Source organism: Crassostrea angulata, chromosome 2 (genome assembly GCF_025612915.1).
Source record: "Crassostrea angulata isolate pt1a10 chromosome 2, ASM2561291v2, whole genome shotgun sequence".
In the NCBI taxonomy this organism is placed as follows: Eukaryota; Metazoa; Mollusca; class Bivalvia; order Ostreida; family Ostreidae; genus Magallana; species Magallana angulata.
The window spans coordinates 55,750,855-55,768,016 of record NC_069112.1 but is presented as its reverse complement, the minus strand read 5'-3'; the positions used below and the strand labels follow the sequence as shown (position 1 = coordinate 55,768,016).

The 17,162-nt window shown below is 34.2% G+C and overlaps 1 protein-coding gene across 1 annotated transcript in view; it reads left to right on the top strand.

Annotated features, from left to right (window-relative positions):
- Nucleotides 1–16,356, top strand: part of LOC128171612 (adhesion G protein-coupled receptor B1-like) — a 30,527-nt gene extending 14,171 nt beyond the window's left edge. Inside the window, exons 6-25 of the mRNA XM_052837403.1 lie at nucleotides 1,183–1,277; nucleotides 5,222–5,416; nucleotides 6,360–6,431; nucleotides 7,510–7,615; nucleotides 7,706–7,843; nucleotides 7,982–8,045; nucleotides 8,260–8,398; nucleotides 8,547–8,599; nucleotides 8,725–8,833; nucleotides 8,924–9,027; nucleotides 9,120–9,222; nucleotides 9,759–9,936; nucleotides 10,628–10,697; nucleotides 10,846–10,912; nucleotides 11,081–11,166; nucleotides 14,036–14,162; nucleotides 14,262–14,303; nucleotides 14,503–14,640; nucleotides 14,926–15,036; nucleotides 15,191–16,356. Coding sequence (XP_052693363.1) covers nucleotides 1,183–1,277; nucleotides 5,222–5,416; nucleotides 6,360–6,431; nucleotides 7,510–7,615; nucleotides 7,706–7,843; nucleotides 7,982–8,045; nucleotides 8,260–8,398; nucleotides 8,547–8,599; nucleotides 8,725–8,833; nucleotides 8,924–9,027; nucleotides 9,120–9,222; nucleotides 9,759–9,936; nucleotides 10,628–10,697; nucleotides 10,846–10,912; nucleotides 11,081–11,166; nucleotides 14,036–14,162; nucleotides 14,262–14,303; nucleotides 14,503–14,640; nucleotides 14,926–15,036; nucleotides 15,191–15,214 — 2,021 coding nt within the window. The 3' untranslated portion in view covers nucleotides 15,215–16,356. The remainder of the gene's footprint in view (nucleotides 1–1,182; nucleotides 1,278–5,221; nucleotides 5,417–6,359; nucleotides 6,432–7,509; nucleotides 7,616–7,705; nucleotides 7,844–7,981; nucleotides 8,046–8,259; nucleotides 8,399–8,546; nucleotides 8,600–8,724; nucleotides 8,834–8,923; nucleotides 9,028–9,119; nucleotides 9,223–9,758; nucleotides 9,937–10,627; nucleotides 10,698–10,845; nucleotides 10,913–11,080; nucleotides 11,167–14,035; nucleotides 14,163–14,261; nucleotides 14,304–14,502; nucleotides 14,641–14,925; nucleotides 15,037–15,190) is intronic.
- The last annotated feature ends 806 nt before the right edge of the window (nucleotides 16,357–17,162 follow it).

Below are 17,162 nucleotides of genomic sequence, written 5' to 3'. Positions count from 1 at the left end.
AATTTATCTGAGACATTTTTACGAGAACTTCCGATGATTTAAGCAAAGGAAAGAAATTACGCATTAGTTCCCTTTAATCTCCGACTACCGCCATATTAGTTGTCGATTTCTATTGTTCTGCTCATCGCTACACACCCCCTACATAAGGCGGAGGGTACAACTCATGCTTCACCGCACTCAGGTATTTCATACACCCGAACACGTTACCTTGACGAAAAGACGTGTAGAAACGCGTTCTGAACAAAAATAATATGACAACCATTGCACTGACAAGAAATATATCCAATGAACGACAAAACATGATATACAGACTGACTTCCAGGCTCATTCACTACAAAACTCCTCGATAATTGTAGACCCTTTTCCTGTTTATGTTATAACAATACACATGCGCAACCACACACTGTGGGTGATCGAGCAATGTGAATGATTGCATGGATTTTAGAAACGGAACAGATGGAAAAGAGTCGCTGTTACGTTGTTACTTTCTTGGATTAATTATCATTTAGCTACTGGGTTGGATGTAGTGCCGCCGGGGTTTTTAAAAAGATGCAGACGTTGCGCACTCTGTATCAACGACACACGTGTTCGATGTGCATGTGAAGTATGGCAGCACTATCTGTGATCAAATCTTGTCCAAGCATTATTGCCTGACGTACTTGTTAAAAATAAGGAATAATGATACGTGTGTTTGCATTAAAAACAAACGACTGTGCATTTATCAAAATATTTTCATAAGTCTTTTTTTTTACATTTAGTTTATATAAGTTGACTCAGTGGTATTTGATCAATTTATAATAGCCCAGGGTAGGACAATTTGAAATGAATATTTTAAAACTTTGGGTTTCTGGCGGGGGTAAAAGTATTTGAGAGATAGTGATGTTTATTGTTTGGGCAAGTCCACGGGATGTTGTTAACAATGATGAGAGATACGTCTGTGTAGTTTCTTCTCCGCTTGCCCTAACGGTCACACCATAAACATTTCATAATCCATTAAACTCAAAAACATTATAAAGCCTTATTAATAATGATTTGGATTGGAATTATATTGTTAAAAAGTAACATTTGATCTTCATTTCCGGTTTCTTTTGATAAAATAAAATCGGAAGTATACTTTCGACCTTACATAAGAAGTATATATGTTATTATTCATTTGCAAAAATATATATATATACACTTTAGGAGTGGCAACAAGATTATGTGATGAAAATGGAGAATGGGAACTTCCTAACTTTATCAACTGCACCAACAAAGCTCTGGCGAATGCATCATTACTTGTAAGTTACCTTACACAATGTCTTAACGATTGTCAATTACTAGTAAATAATGAGTTTATATCACTTTATTGACTAGGGATTGAGATAATCTTTCAGAGTATATGTCACCTAATTGACTGGGGACTGGGATAATCTTTCAGAGCATATGTGACCTTATTGACCGGGGACTGGGATAATTTTTCAGAGTATATGTCACCTAATTGACCGGGGACTGGGATAATTTTTCAGAGTATATGCCACTTTATTTACTTGGGACTGGGATAACCTTTCAGAGTATATGTCACCTAATTGACCGGGGACTGGGATAATCTTTCAGAGTATATGTCACCTAATTTACTGGGGACTGGGATAATTTTTCAGAGTATATGTCACCTAATTGACTGGGGACTGGGATAATTTTTGAGAGTATATGTCACCTTTTTGACCGGGGACTGGGATAATCTTTCAGAGTATATGTCACCTAATTGACTGGGGACTGGGATAATTTTTTAGAGTATATGTCACCTTATTGACTAGGGATTGAGATAATCTTTCAGAGTATACGTCACCTAATTGACTGGGGACTGGAATAATCTTTCAGAGTAAATGTGACCTTATTGACCGGGGACTGGGATAATTTTTTAGAGTACATGTCACCTAATTGACCGGGGACTGGGATAATTTTTCAGAGTATATGCCACTTTATTTACTTGGGACTGGGATAACCTTTCAGAGTATATGTCACCTAATTGACCGGGGACTGGGATAATCTTTCAGAGTATATGTCACCTAATTTACTGGGGACTGGGATAATTTTTCAGAGTATATGTCACCTAATTGACTGGGGACTGGGATAATTTTTGAGAGTATATATATCCTAATTGACTGGGGACTGGGATAATTTTTCAGAGTATATGTCACCTAATTGACTGGGGACTGGGATAATTTTTCAGAGTATATGTCACCTAATTGACTGGGGACTGGGATAATTTTTTAGAGTATATGTCACCTAATTGACTGGGGACTGGGTTAATCTTTCAGAGTATATGTCACCTAATTGACTGGGGACTGGGATAATTTTTCAGAGTATATGTCACCTAATTGACCGGGGACTGGGATAATCTTTCAGAGAATATGTCACCTAATTGACTGGGGACTGGGATAATTTTTTAGAGTATATGTCACCTAATTGACTGGGGACTGGGATAATTTTTTAGAGTATATGTCACCTTATTTACCGGGGACTGGGATAATCTTTCAGAGTATATGTCACCTAATTGACTGGGGACTGGGATAATTTTTTAGAGTATATGTCACCTAATTGACTGGGGACTGGGTTAATCTTTCAGAGTATATGTCACCTAATTGACTGGGGACTGGGATAATTTTTCAGAGTATATGCCACTTTATTTACTTGGGACTGGGATAACCTTTCAGAGTATATGTCACCTAATTGACCGGGGACTGGGATAATCTTTCAGAGTATATGTCACCTAATTGACTGGGGACTGGGATAATTTTTGAGAGTATATATATCCTAATTGACTGGGGACTGGGATAATTTTTCAGAGTATATGTCACCTAATTGACTGGGGACTGGGATAATTTTTCAGAGTATATGTCACCTAATTGACTGGGGACTGGGATAATTTTTTAGAGTATATGTCACCTAATTGACTGGGGACTGGGTTAATCTTTCAGAGTATATGTCACCTAATTGACTGGGGACTGGGATAATTTTTCAGAGTATATGTCACCTAATTGACCGGGGACTGGGATAATCTTTCAGAGAATATGTCACCTAATTGACTGGGGACTGGGATAATTTTTCAGAGTATATGCCACTTTATTTACTTGGGACTGGGATAACTTTTCAGAGTATATGTCACCTAATTGACCGGGGACTGGGATAATCTTTCAGAGTATATGTCACCTAATTGACTGGGGACTGGGATAATTTTTGAGAGTATATATATCCTAATTGACTGGGGACTGGGATAATTTTTCAGAGTATATGTCACCTAATTGACTGGGGACTGGGATAATTTTTCAGAGTATATGTCACCTAATTGACTGGGGACTGGGATAATTTTTTAGAGTATATGTCACCTAATTGACTGGGGACTGGGTTAATCTTTCAGAGTATATGTCACCTAATTGACTGGGGACTGGGATAATTTTTCAGAGTATATGTCACCTAATTGACCGGGGACTGGGATAATCTCTCAGAGAATATGTCACCTAATTGACTGGGGACTGGGATAATTTTTTAGAGTATATGTCACCTAATTGACTGGGGACTGGGATAATTTTTTAGAGTATATGTCACCTTATTTACCGGGGACTGGGATAATCTTTCAGAGTATATGTCACCTAATTGACTGGGGACTGGGATAATTTTTTAGAGTATATGTCACCTAATTGACTGGGGACTGGGTTAATCTTTCAGAGTATATGTCACCTAATTGACTGGGGACTGGGATAATTTTTCAGAGTATATGCCACTTTATTTACTTGGGACTGGGATAACCTTTCAGAGTATATGTCACCTAATTGACCGGGGACTGGGATAATCTTTCAGAGTATATGTCACCTAATTGACTGGGGACTGGGATAATTTTTCAGAGTATATGTCACCTAATTGACTGGGGACTGGGATAATCTTTCAGAGAATATGTCACCTAATTGACTGGGGACTGGGTTAATCTTTCAGAGTATATGTCACCTAATTGACTGGGAACTGGGATAATTTTTTAGAGTATATGTCACCTAATTGACCGGGGACTGGGATAATTTTTCAGAGTATATGTCACCTAATTGACTGGGGACTGGGTTAATCTTTCAGAGTATATGTCACCTAATTGACTGGGGACTGGGATAATTTTTTAGAGTATATGTCACCTTATTTACCGGGGACTGGGATAATCTTTCAGAGTATATGTCACCTAATTGACTGGGGACTGGGATAATTTTTTAGAGTATATGTCACCTTATTGACTAGGGATTGAGATAATCTTTCAGAGTATACGTCACCTAATTGACTGGGGACTGGAATAATCTTTCAGAGTATATGTGACCTTATTGACCGGGGACTGGGATAATTTTTTAGAGTATATGTCACCTAATTGACCGGGGACTGGGATAATTTTTCAGAGTATATGCCACTTTATTTACTTGGGACTGGGATAGTCTTTCAGAGTATATGTCACCTAATTGACCGGGGACTGGGATAATCTTTCAGAGTATATGTCACCTAATTTACTGGGGACTGGGATAATTTTTCAGAGTATATGTCACCTAATTGACTTGGGACTGGGATAGTTTTTGAGAGTATATATCACCTAATTGACTGGGGACTGGGATAATTTTTCAGAGTATATGTCACCTAATTGACTGGGGACTGGGATAATTTTTCAGAGTATATGTCACCTAATTGACTGGGGACTGGGATAATTTTTTAGAGTATATGTCACCTAATTGATTGGGGACTGGGTTAATCTTTCAGAGTATATGTCACCTAATTGACTGGGGACTGGGATAATTTTTCAGAGTATATGTCACCTAATTGACCGGGGACTGGGATAATCTTTCAGAGAATATGTCACCTAATTGACTGGGGACTGGGATAATTTTTTAGAGTATATGTCACCTAATTGACTGGGGACTGGGATAATTTTTTAGAGTATATGTCACCTAATTGACTGGGGACTGGGATAATTTTTCAGAGTATATGTCACCTTATTGACCGGGGACTGGGATAATTTTTCAGAGTTTATGTCATTTTATTGACTGGGGACTGGGATATTTTTTCAGAGTATATGTAACTATTGACTGGGGACTCGGATAATTTTTCAGAGTATATGTCACCTAATTGACTGGGGATAGGGATAATCTTTCAGAGTATATGTCACCATATTGTCTGGAATAATCTTTCAACTAATGTATATTTTCATACATTTAAATAGTTGGATGCTATCATCGCAAATGAAACACGGGATAAATTCAGAATCCAAGAGACAGTTAACAATACTCTACAACTGATGAAAAACCTGACAACATCGACCAGTGGAATCAGTGCTGGGTATCTGAGCTCCTCTCTGGACGTTTTGGAGAAGATTGTCACAGTAACAAACGCTACGGGATCAGTTATCGAAAAAGAGGTCAATTATTATAATTATCCTAATTATATCCCTTCCTTCCCTTCAAACCTTCAAAAATTATTGATAAGTGTTCGACTGAAACATACTTATGAAAAGGCCAGCAAAAAGGATTTCCGCGTTATCAGCTATGTTTAAACGATTTAGTGCAATTGCTCTCTGTGAATGATTGTACAATGTACGTTTATCTGTTTTCGTGGCATGCAGCAAAATCTTAAGACAGTAGAATAACATGTGTCACTTGCACTCATACGTTCTCAGTAAAGTTCGTTTGTGATCAAATTGTTTCCTAGAAGTGCATTAATCAGTGATTCACATTGCACCGTCATTTTACCATTATTATTTATTACTCTGAGAAACATTTGAATGATTAGAATAAGAACTGGTAAGTTTCGATAAATTGTGTGTACTGATTTTGATTTATTGAATAGAATATACTCCAGACAATACATGTGTGTGAATTAATGCACTACTAAACTGATTACATGTAAAATGTTTCATGACCGGTGTTTGCTCGTAAAGTGTTTCACCAACTCTTGTTTCCCTAAAAGAAAAAAATGACACATGTCGAAAACAACCCGGACTAGTTATGACGAATATTTGCATATGCCTCTCTCATTTCAGTGCTTTGAGTTTAATAGAAAGGCTATTTCATGTAAACGGCGATTTATACTAACTTTCCGTTGATTACCTCATAATTGATGCCTATTTTCTTTTCATCAACGCATATCTTAATCATGCTATCATTACAAATTTTACAGAAATTGGTTAAAGTATAAACGTTATACATAAAGCTTAATGATATTGCACAGGCACAACAACTGAGTTGAAAAAGGTAATGTGTCTTTTTTATGTGCCGCTAGGTGTAGCTTACCTCGTGCACATAAAATATGGATCACGTGTGTTAATGCAATTAATTAATGATATTCATGTGTTTTAATTTCAGGTGTTTTACGCTGTTATTGATAATATTTTGTCACCCAACAATATGAACTCTTGGACAGCTGTTACCGAAAAGGTAAAATTTGATCAAGTTTGGTTATGAAATTTTTTTTCGGTAAACACAATATTTTCTTTATAAAATATCCATTGAGTTTTATTTCTATGATCTAAATACAGCATTTTTTCTTAGCAATGACACTGCATTGCCACTATCAAAGAATTCACAACGCACACTCTATCCCATCCTGTATTCAGCCACCTATATCGTGTATTCTATAATCATAATCATATCTACCCATTCTATCTAGTCTACATTTTCAAATCATTACTTAGGACTGAAATTTACAAGACATTTAAAAACAGTTTTGCAAAATCTATTTGTAATTTTGTATGAGGAATTTTTGAGTACAGTAGTTTATTTCAGCCTTATTTAAAAAACATATATTTACACAAGTTTGTAATAGAATTGTTATTGACATTTCAAAACACGTTTATCATTAAAATTTTGCTATGTAAAAAAGGAATTCTAGAAATTTATTAAACTCAGAATTGATTTTGATTGATTGATGAATGCAGGATATGAAGTATAGGATATATATGGCTTTATTCTATATTGTATCTGTTTTGTATATCGTACATCCTCTATCCAATATCTTTTTCTTTCAGGTGTTTCGCTCGTACGCTCTTTCTTTTGAACGAAAAAAACCCCACAATTATTAAATTTAATATATTTCGTGACATGTAACTGGCACTGTTCATTTGTTACAGAGTCAATAAATCTTCATTTCTAATCTATTTTTAAGTTAAAACAATATCAATTTTAAATGCACAACCTTTTTAAAAGGTATACAAGTACACAATTTACAAGAGTGCGTTAGAATTCTATTTTCAAGTAAAAAATTTATTCTTTTTGCAGATTTAAAACTAACCAATCACATAATTCAGTTTAGAAAAGATGACGGGTGTTCAGTTTGTCGAAACCATCGTTTTTTCCAACACAGTGTAATAAAAGCTATATTTATCATTTAGGAAAGGGTTGAAAAACATCAGATCTGACCACTGCATGTATCTAAAGAAAAGGTATAACATTACCGTACTATTTATTTGCTCCTAGTGTCGAAGGAGGTTTCCAAATTGCATTTATTATATTTTAGACAGAAAAAGACCCAAGTTTTCTTTTAAACAACATGGACCGTTTCAGCGAGATAACACTCCAAAACGACAACATAACAGCAACTGAATTTGTCGGATCCAATCTTGGTAAACAAGTATATCCTTATCGCTTAAAATTGCTAAGAGATTTTTAATGTATTCTATAAACACTTGATATGTTTTGGGTTTTTTTTAAAGAGCTGGTTATCAACCGTACAAAAATCGATAAAACAGGAATACGTTTTCCGGACGAAGAATTGAGCAACGTTTCTCAAAACTCAGAAGACATCCTTACCTTTCTACAGTTACCAAAACAAGCCTTTACTGCTACAAAAGGTATAAACATTTTAATTGTTAGAGGTATGTTTTGTAAATGATAAATTAAACACAAACTTGATTCTAACTTAAGGTAAAGACGACTATGGATGATAAACACAAGTATACTAACGTATCTGATTCTTTATTTGCTGCAAGAAATCGGCTATATTGCCATTCTGTATAAAACAATGTCAGCCATATTGGGATCTGATCCTAAAAGGTAAAGTGTCTGTTACAAGTTTTCAGTTTTTGTTTAAATATTTCTTTATATCTGCGTTATCTTTTTTTAAATTAACACACATACACATGTAAAATATGGCAAATACTCAAACGTCTGATTTGATATATTACATAATTATTATTTATTAATTGTTTTGATACCCAACTTGGTATATCTTATTCACATCTTTTGGGAAAATAATAAAAACAATCAGAAGAGAGTTGAAAGGTGAACAAGTGGACAAATCTCAGCAAAGATCCTTTGTCAATTCCCCTATATTGTCCCTCACGACACAGAGAGACCTAGGAGTGTTGGATCCACCTCTCAATCTTATGTTTAGACACACTGTGAAAGTAAGAAATCAGATATGTATGTTTTTGGTTTACAATTGACATAAAGTTATTATGTACCATTAAGTTTCCTGTTATTCCTGACGTGTATGAAATTGCAATTTATCTGATTTAACCCCTTTGCTTTTTTATTTGTATTTGTTTATATTAGAATGAGTCTACCGAAGCACACGCTGTATGTGTCTCCTGGGATTTTAATCTAAAGTAAGTTATTTTGAACAGGGTTTTTTTTTTTCGTATAATCTTAAGATTAAAAGCTTTTTCAAAATTTAATCGTCACATTAACAGGGTGGTTTTTTATTCATTATTTTTTTTTTAAATACACATAGTAAATGGTCAGAGGAAAGATGCACTGTGAACCAAACAGATCGTCGAAGAACAGTTTGCGATTGCAACCATCTCACAAACTTTGCTATTTTAATGAGACCATACATTCCGGTAAACTTCCTTGTTATGCAAAAACAGGTCAAAGAAATCAAAGAAAAAATCTGCTGTTGATATTTTCAAACTATTTTGACTACATTTTAGGTAACAGAAGATAGCTCATTCTTAGAAACGATGTCTCTTGTTGGAGTAGCTCTCTCCATAGCTTTTACGTTTCTCACTTCGTTAATTTACATCCTGACATGGAAGTATGTAAAACTGATTTTCATTCATGTAAAAATATAATTACAGCTAAAATATTACAAAAATTCGAATTCATTTCATTGTATGTTAATTTCAGATTTATCAAAAGTGACAAAAACTTCATGATGTTGAATATTTGTGGATCTTTAGTACTGTCATATGCAATGTTTTTATCATCGGTGGAACAGACAGCGAATGAGGTTTCTAATAGCCCATTTAAAACTTAACCACATTCATGTCTCTTAACTGCCATCTTGGGGAAAAACCCATATATCTCAAAGAAGCCTTTGTTTTTTCAAAGATTTGTAACTAAAAAACCCTTTTCGTTGAGTATTATGACTATGGATAGGGCAACCCACAGATTAACGAAATTAATTAAATTCTCAGAGATTTCATCACAGGACGCCCAAATATTTGGCTGCAAAAAGAGGGAGTAAACTTGGGTTTGTCCCTTTTGACCTTCAGGTTGACCTTGCAAAGGAACACAACTTTGGCAAAGTGGTGGTTGGACTATTGGTTTTTGCGTGTTAAAGTACAAATTTTATATCTAAGATGTATATTAGGATCTTATTAAAAAAAATCAAAAACATTTCATAAAACGGAAAGCATAAAAACAATGATGAAACATTGTGACTAAAAATGACTCAAAATCCCTAGATTCATATTTGATCAATCAACGGCATAACGTCACAACGTATTAACATATTTACCGGCATTTAATTATGTTATATTTCAGGTTGCTTGCGTCGCGATAACGGCCATTATCCACTACCTTTTCTTAGTGACCTTCTTCAGTATGCTTGGATTAGGTGTATATTACTTCATGAGTATTACAGTGACTTACTATGCCCTACATATTGCTAACAACTTCAAGTCGAAATCAAGGCTTCATTTGTTTTTGGGCGGAATCTGGGGTAAGTATTTGAATGGAATTTTCACAAGTTGACTTTTACCTTTGAAATAATTTTTCGTCGTTTGATATTTGCTTTTGTTTTAGTCAAGTAATCGAGATTAGAAAAAAATCGTGTAATCTTTACAAGCATTTGTTTAAGTGACATGTACATATTTTCCCTAATAATAAATGCATTATAATGCATTGGTGTGTCATTATTTTTCAGGGATGGGTATGTTAAATAATCATCATAAAAACAAAAATGTATCTGAATTATTTCTTCCAGGGTACAAAGAGTCCATTTTTTCTATTCGCTAATATCTGTTACATTGTAACCTTGGTATTTGAATTAGTCATCCTATACCTTGGATCCAATTCCCAAAAACAAAATCGCATAAACAGTTTAATAATTTGAATCCAATTTCTATGGATTCATTATCCATTTATTTCTGTTTATGTTTTTTTAAAGCACCTTGGATAAACTATTTTCCTTTACCTTACAGACAAACTCATTGAAATTGTTCGGAGTTGATATGACGCTCTCTCTGTAATTTTAATGAGTTTTGGGGTATAACTGATGCAAATTGCCCTTTTACACTTTATGCATTGGCTCTAATAGCGCTGTTCTGTTGCCTGAAATACAAATATAGATTGAGATGTAAGTATGAAAAGATTAGGGTGGGTTTTCTGCCCTCATTGTGGTTATTTTGCAGGTATTCCGGTCATTATTACTGCAACAAATCTTGGAGCGTTTTTGGGTAAAGGATACCACCTAAAGTCGTAGTATGTGTATTTTACATAGTATTGTTTTTGCAAGAACTAAAGAATGGATCTACTTTTACATATACACTTGATAAAGTATTTATTCCCATACACTTGTTTACCACTGACTACAGACATTGAAGGAATAATTCTTTTTGGAACTTTTTAGCTGCTGGTTGTCCATAGAAAGTGGCTCTCTCTATTTGTTTATAATTCCTGTCTGTCTGATTAGTTTGGTAAGTTCTTGAGCAACAAATTCTACTATTCAGTTTTTCCTTGCACATCAAATTCTTCAAAAGCGTAAAGAAAATTGCTGATTTTTCGAGTGCACCGAATTTAAATGTTTGTCATAGAGTTGAAATTTAATGTTTTCTCTCTAAAATAATTCATTTTGTGTCTTCCAGATCAACATTTTTATAATTGTTTCACTTTTGAGGGTGTTGTTTGCTTCAAGCATAGTGGCAAGGTCTTCACTGCAGAGGAAAGCGTCGTGAGTCAACACAGGATGAATGACCATCTTTAAGTCCTCCTTAAATATAGCTTAAAGGTGTTTAAAGGTAGCTTAAAGACGATCTTTAAGCCACCTTTAAGCTACCTTTAAGCTATATGTATTGCTTAAAGGTGGCTTAAAGAAAGCGTAAAGATGGCTTAAAGGCAGCTTAAAGACTATCTTTAAGCCACCTTTAAGGACAACTTATAGGTCCTTAATGTCCAAACTTCTTTAAGCCACCTTTAAGCTACCTTTAAGCCACCTTTAAGCCATTAAAAAAAATTAATTCAATATTGTGCTTAATTTCCAACAAAATGTATTAACTTTATGAAAGAAAAGGTATTAAAACGGTTTTTGTTCTAGAAAGAAAATTGAAAAAAAAAACAAAAAAAAAACCCGGCCACGGCGGGAATTGAACCCGGGACCCTTAGTTTACTAGCATCACCACACATCCTCTGCGCCACGGTAACTAACATACATAAGAGCGTTTTTATATCCTATATATCAGTGGATATTGAATCACTGTATTGAATGTGTTTACTTGAAAAGATTTTGACAAACCATTCAGTTTGTAACAATCACTTATATCTAATTTATAAATTACATGCATGCATGTATTTAGAATGAAATACGGAACTTGGTCTTCAGTGAACAAAAATATATTATACCTAAATGGAAACCGTTGGGTTCACTGTAGTAGGCTTTCTTACACGTAGTTTATAAATTTAAACCGAGTAGATATACGTTCATCTTATTTATAGCTATAAAAATGTAAGAAAGAAAATGAAATCATTTCTTTTATTAAATGCATTGATACTATTAGGGTATTTGTTCAATTTCCCGCAATTTCCCGGTTTTCATGATCGCGGCGCCGTTCCAATATGTTTTAATATTTACATCTAATTGTATGTACATGATTTATAAACTATCAATTCTATAACAAACAAAATTACCAATTACCGGTGACGTATTTACTGCATGTGGCAATTGCAAATGACTTGTACATACAATTGTATGATGTGCCAGGCCGGGTATATTTGACATATCTACCCTTATACATATCTTTAAATAATCAACCCCTATTTATGATCACCGGTACATTAATTAATGAGCCTCAAGATTTTACTCTTACATACATGTATCGTTAATTTGTAGACGTACTTACTTACTTACTGCCCGTGACGCCTTTGGCGTATAGGGCAGTAACGAGGGCTCTCCATCCCTGTCTGTCACTGGCTAGCTTCTGGAGAGTGCCCCAGCTTCTCTGATGCTCTTTCATTTCGGCTTCCACTGTTCGCCGCCAGGTAACTTTTGGTCGCCCTCTCTTCCTTTTTCCTTCTGGTGTCCAGAAGAGGGCTGTCTTTATGATGGATTCAGGGTCCCTTACATGTAAGTTGTATTTCCTCATTTCTGCTGTTACTTGTGCCAATTTTCCCGCTGCGTACATGGTTCGCACGTTCCAAAATCCTATTCTGACCTTGGTTTTGGCCGTGTTGAGTGCCTCTCTAATCATGCAGGTAGCTTCCTGGTGGCTTTGACTACCCACAGTCATACTGGTTCCAGTGGTGGTCCTGGAGAGGTTCTCGAATTTGTAGACGTAACATCTCTGAAACCTAGAGCTAGGAAATAATACTTTGAAAATGAATTACAAATGTAAATTAACTTTTATTCACTAGACTTATCGTATACTCGTACATACTAAGATTTAACGCCTTTAGAAACCCTGACGTGCACCTGGGCACACGACACACCTGTTGTGTATATCTTGTATATTCTGTGTTAGTTCCAGGGGTTTTCTTAAGTTGGACAAACAATAGACTCTAATTAGATATACACAAACGAACAAAACTATGTCTAGACAAACAAAGCAGTAATATCCTGCCCGATATAACAAAGGCAGTTGAGAGTCTTTTCATCTTTAACATGTATCTAGCAGATCTAGAGTTAGAAATAATGAAAATTGAAAAAAAAAATACAAACCTTAAACCGATTTACAAATTAAATCATGCATTTTTGGTTCATTACCTTTATTTTGTTTAATAACCGGATGAACTGAGAGAGAGAGAGAGAGAGAGAGAGAGAGAGAGAGAGAGAGAGAGAGAGAGAGAGAGAGATTTCACCGATTAATTTATAATAGAAAACAAACATACTTTAATTAGTTTTATGCACATATTAAGATACAGAGACTGCGCTCATCCCTACAATAATTTTGAAACCCCCAAAAAATTATAAAGAATTTTATAACGGCAATCTGTGTCCATCGGAGCGGTGCTGATGATAGCGATCTGCGCTTAATGGAGCGACGATTAAAACCGCCTGGAACACCCCCCCTCCTTTCCTTGGAAATTATATTATCACTCGGATGACCCCCTCCCATCTCTATAAAAGAGCTTTTGCATTTAATATAAGTTTTTATTGTTCAGCGTGATCAATATTGACTTAAAGGCCACTTAAAGACAGTGCAAAGGCAGTGTAAAGAGAGCGTAAATGCCACTTAAAGATGCTTAAAGGTGGCTTAAAGGTGACTTAAAGGTGGCTTAAAGAAGTTTGGACATTAAGGACCTATAAGCACTTGCTTAAAGGTGACTTAGAGGCGGCTTAAAGGTTGTATAGCCTTAAGCTCCTTTAAGTCACCTTTAAGCCACCTTTAAGGACTTGCTTAAAGATGGTTTTTCGCCCTGTGCAAACCAAAAACATAATAAAATAATAGTCACTAGTTTTCACATACATTTCGCATGTATCCACAAGACATACAAAGTACTTGTACAAAGTTTTTTTTTATTTGCCACTAACAGACATGTATCATTAAATCGAACATGTTATATCTGTAAAACGTTCTGATAAAACAAATATTTTGAATTATTACTAGATCCGGTCTGCGGTCACTCGGAACACTTCTGCCAGTTCTAGGAGTGACTTGGCTGTTCGGAATCCTGGCAATTAACGATAACGCAGTTGTGTTTCAGTATTTGTTTGTCATTGTAAATTCACTGCAGGTTAGATATGCTTAACACATGTTTGTTTGGTGTTTGGTTTTTTGTTTCTGTTGTTTAACTCACATATCCCCATATTCATAATAAATCGTTATTTTTCAGGGGGTTTTAATTTTTGTTTCACACGTTCTGTTCGACAAAAAGGTCAGCTTTTAAAATCGATAATAAATTATATCATGTACCTATATATATATATATATTAATACATTATTATTCTAATAAATTTTCTTAATTTTGATTTAAATATAACCCTATTAAAGTTATTACCAATTAACACATTAATAGAGATTCCTTTAGCGAAAAAAAGAAAACATTCGATATCATAATTGCAATGTCTTGTCAGGTGAGACAGGGCATAAGGAATAAATACCCGAGTTTCAGTACAATATTCAGTTTCGCTGAGCGAGGGACAAAGGAAACTTCTCTAGGTTCGCAAAGTCCTTCGACATCTAAATCAAATGCACCATCAATGAAACCTAAGGTGAGGGGATGATGTTATATCATTCTTTATCAAACCTTCTATGAAATATTGATATTCTTTTGTTATTTCCTTTGGTTGTTATATTTAAAAAAGCAACATTTTAAAGAATTTCTACTTCATTTTTTAAATTTCAAATCAACGGTTACATGCTAAAAAAAATTAAAAGTTAGCTTTGCAAATTTAAAAAAAAAAATCGATCTTTTTTCAATCTTCGATTATTTAGAAGACCAGTAATACTGTTATTACAAGATATAATTAACTATTTTTTTTTCTTTTTTGTTTTAGAAAAAGAGTATGATGAAAAGATTTTGGCATACCAAAGCGAAGGAATCTGAATCATTAGTGTTAGAAAAAACAATGTCTACAGATTGTCCACAAAGTGTATCTTGTGAAAAAGTAAGCCTTTAACGTCAACATTCCAGTTCAGAATCTTGCAAAAAATATTTATAAATATGATAAATTGATAATATGGTGGTACTCAAAACGTTCAGATTATTTTTTTTAATTAAACGGAATTTGCAATATTTTGTTTCTTTTTTTTTATTAATAGAGAAACGAAACAAATTCTGATTAAACTTCTAATTTTTGGAATAAAAAGAGAACTGTTGCAGACCTGTGGGAATAAACTGTTTTAACATTCAGTTACATATAATTGTAAATGTTAAATCAAATTTTACTTTTATTTTTTACTTGGATGTTTAATATCAATTTGTGTAGTATCTAATAAAGATGATTTAAAAGTATTTTTACGATCGAATGTCAAAGTTTATTGCTTAACTTCATTTATAGCTCATTTTAACTGAAAGCTTGAATGCTTTTCTGACGAATTTTTGTCCGGCGTCAGTCTGTCCGTCCGTCCGACTGTCTGTCCATTTGTCGGTCCATCCGGCCGTAGATTTTGTTACGTTTTCGACCAGAACCACTAGGCCAATTTTAAACCAAACTAGGCACAAAATATTATTAGGTAAAGGGGATTCAAGTTTGTTGAAATCAAGGTCTACGCTCTCTTTCAAGGGGAGATAATAAAGAATAATTAAAATCTGTAGGCATTTTTCAAAAATCTACTTCTAAAAAAGTGTTTGCCCAAAAAATATGAAACTCTTTCAGAAGCATCCTTAGGGAGTGTAGGTTTAAATTTGTTCCAATGATGATACTTGTAACCTGTAGGGAAGCATCCTGAGGTAGTGTAGATTCACGTTTGTTTAAATATTAATCCCCGGTCGTAAGGTGGAACCAAAATTGAGTTTTGCTTTTTACAAAAAAAAATGTAAAAAAAAAAAATGCTTCTTATCAAATTACTGGCCAAAAAAGAAATAATTTGTAAGGGTGTTCCCTTAGGTATTGTAGATTCGCTTGTACAATAATGTGGGCAGGGTGAGACTTTCAGGGTCAGGTTTGTTTTAATCCCCAGGGGTAGGTTTGGGACACAATGTGTAGGGGGGTTGCATCGAATTTTTAGAAAAAATATTTTAAAAAACTAATCTTTTAAAATTTCTTATAAAAACTAATCGCATAGAAGAGTTGTTATTTGTGAAAGTATCCACATTGTGTATATTTAAGTTTATCGCAATATTCGTGGGTAGGATGGGACCACGTTAGAGGGGTTCAAGTTTTACACAGGAAAAAAATTCATAATATGCTCCAACATTCAAATGCTGTAATACATACGTATTACCTTCATCTTGACATATTGCTGTTTCTTGATTGCTTAGACTGTGGTCCTATCGTGTAGGTTTATATATATCTGAACAATACTTTAAGTTCTTCTTGAGAACTGCAATACTCAGTTTGTTATATGACTATGAAAATAATCCTTTTACAAAAGGAGCTCAATGTTCAACATAAGAATATATGGAAAACAGTTTGAAATATTTTTATACACGATCTTATCAACTTCATCTTCCAGATATTTCGTATATGACCACATAAGTCTGATTACATTATGGCAATTGTTGCTCAGGTGAGTGATGTGGCCAATGGGCTTCTTGTAATCGTCTAGTATGAAATGTATTTTATAGTCATATAGAAAGCATATTATTTAGTATACATTGTATTAATGTAATATTGACCTGAGTATATTTATGCAGATCAAGTGTCATTAAATTAAGAATGATACTGTACATACAAATGTTACATTTGCGTTTATAGATAATAAATATACATGTATAGCATATGGAGTTTAAACGCTATTTTTATTTGCTTGTAAAACATGATTGTTTCTTTTCTTTTACGGAACAACATTTTCGTTTTTAGTATATATTCATGTGTATTTTTTTCATTAAATGTAAAATTTTGTTTAGTTTGCCGGTTTTTTTAACACACTTACGAGAAACGTTTAAATTAGCTTTTTGATGACATTCGGTGTGTCAGTTGTTAATGATATTGTCTTTTTTTTTGGCCGTTTCATGAGAGTACACAAAAGATAAAACAGGGAGGTCGTACAAAATATATATTTTTTAGAATCATATTCAATAAACATGCAGACTAATTACATAAACCTACCTATTTGAGCAATTTTAAGT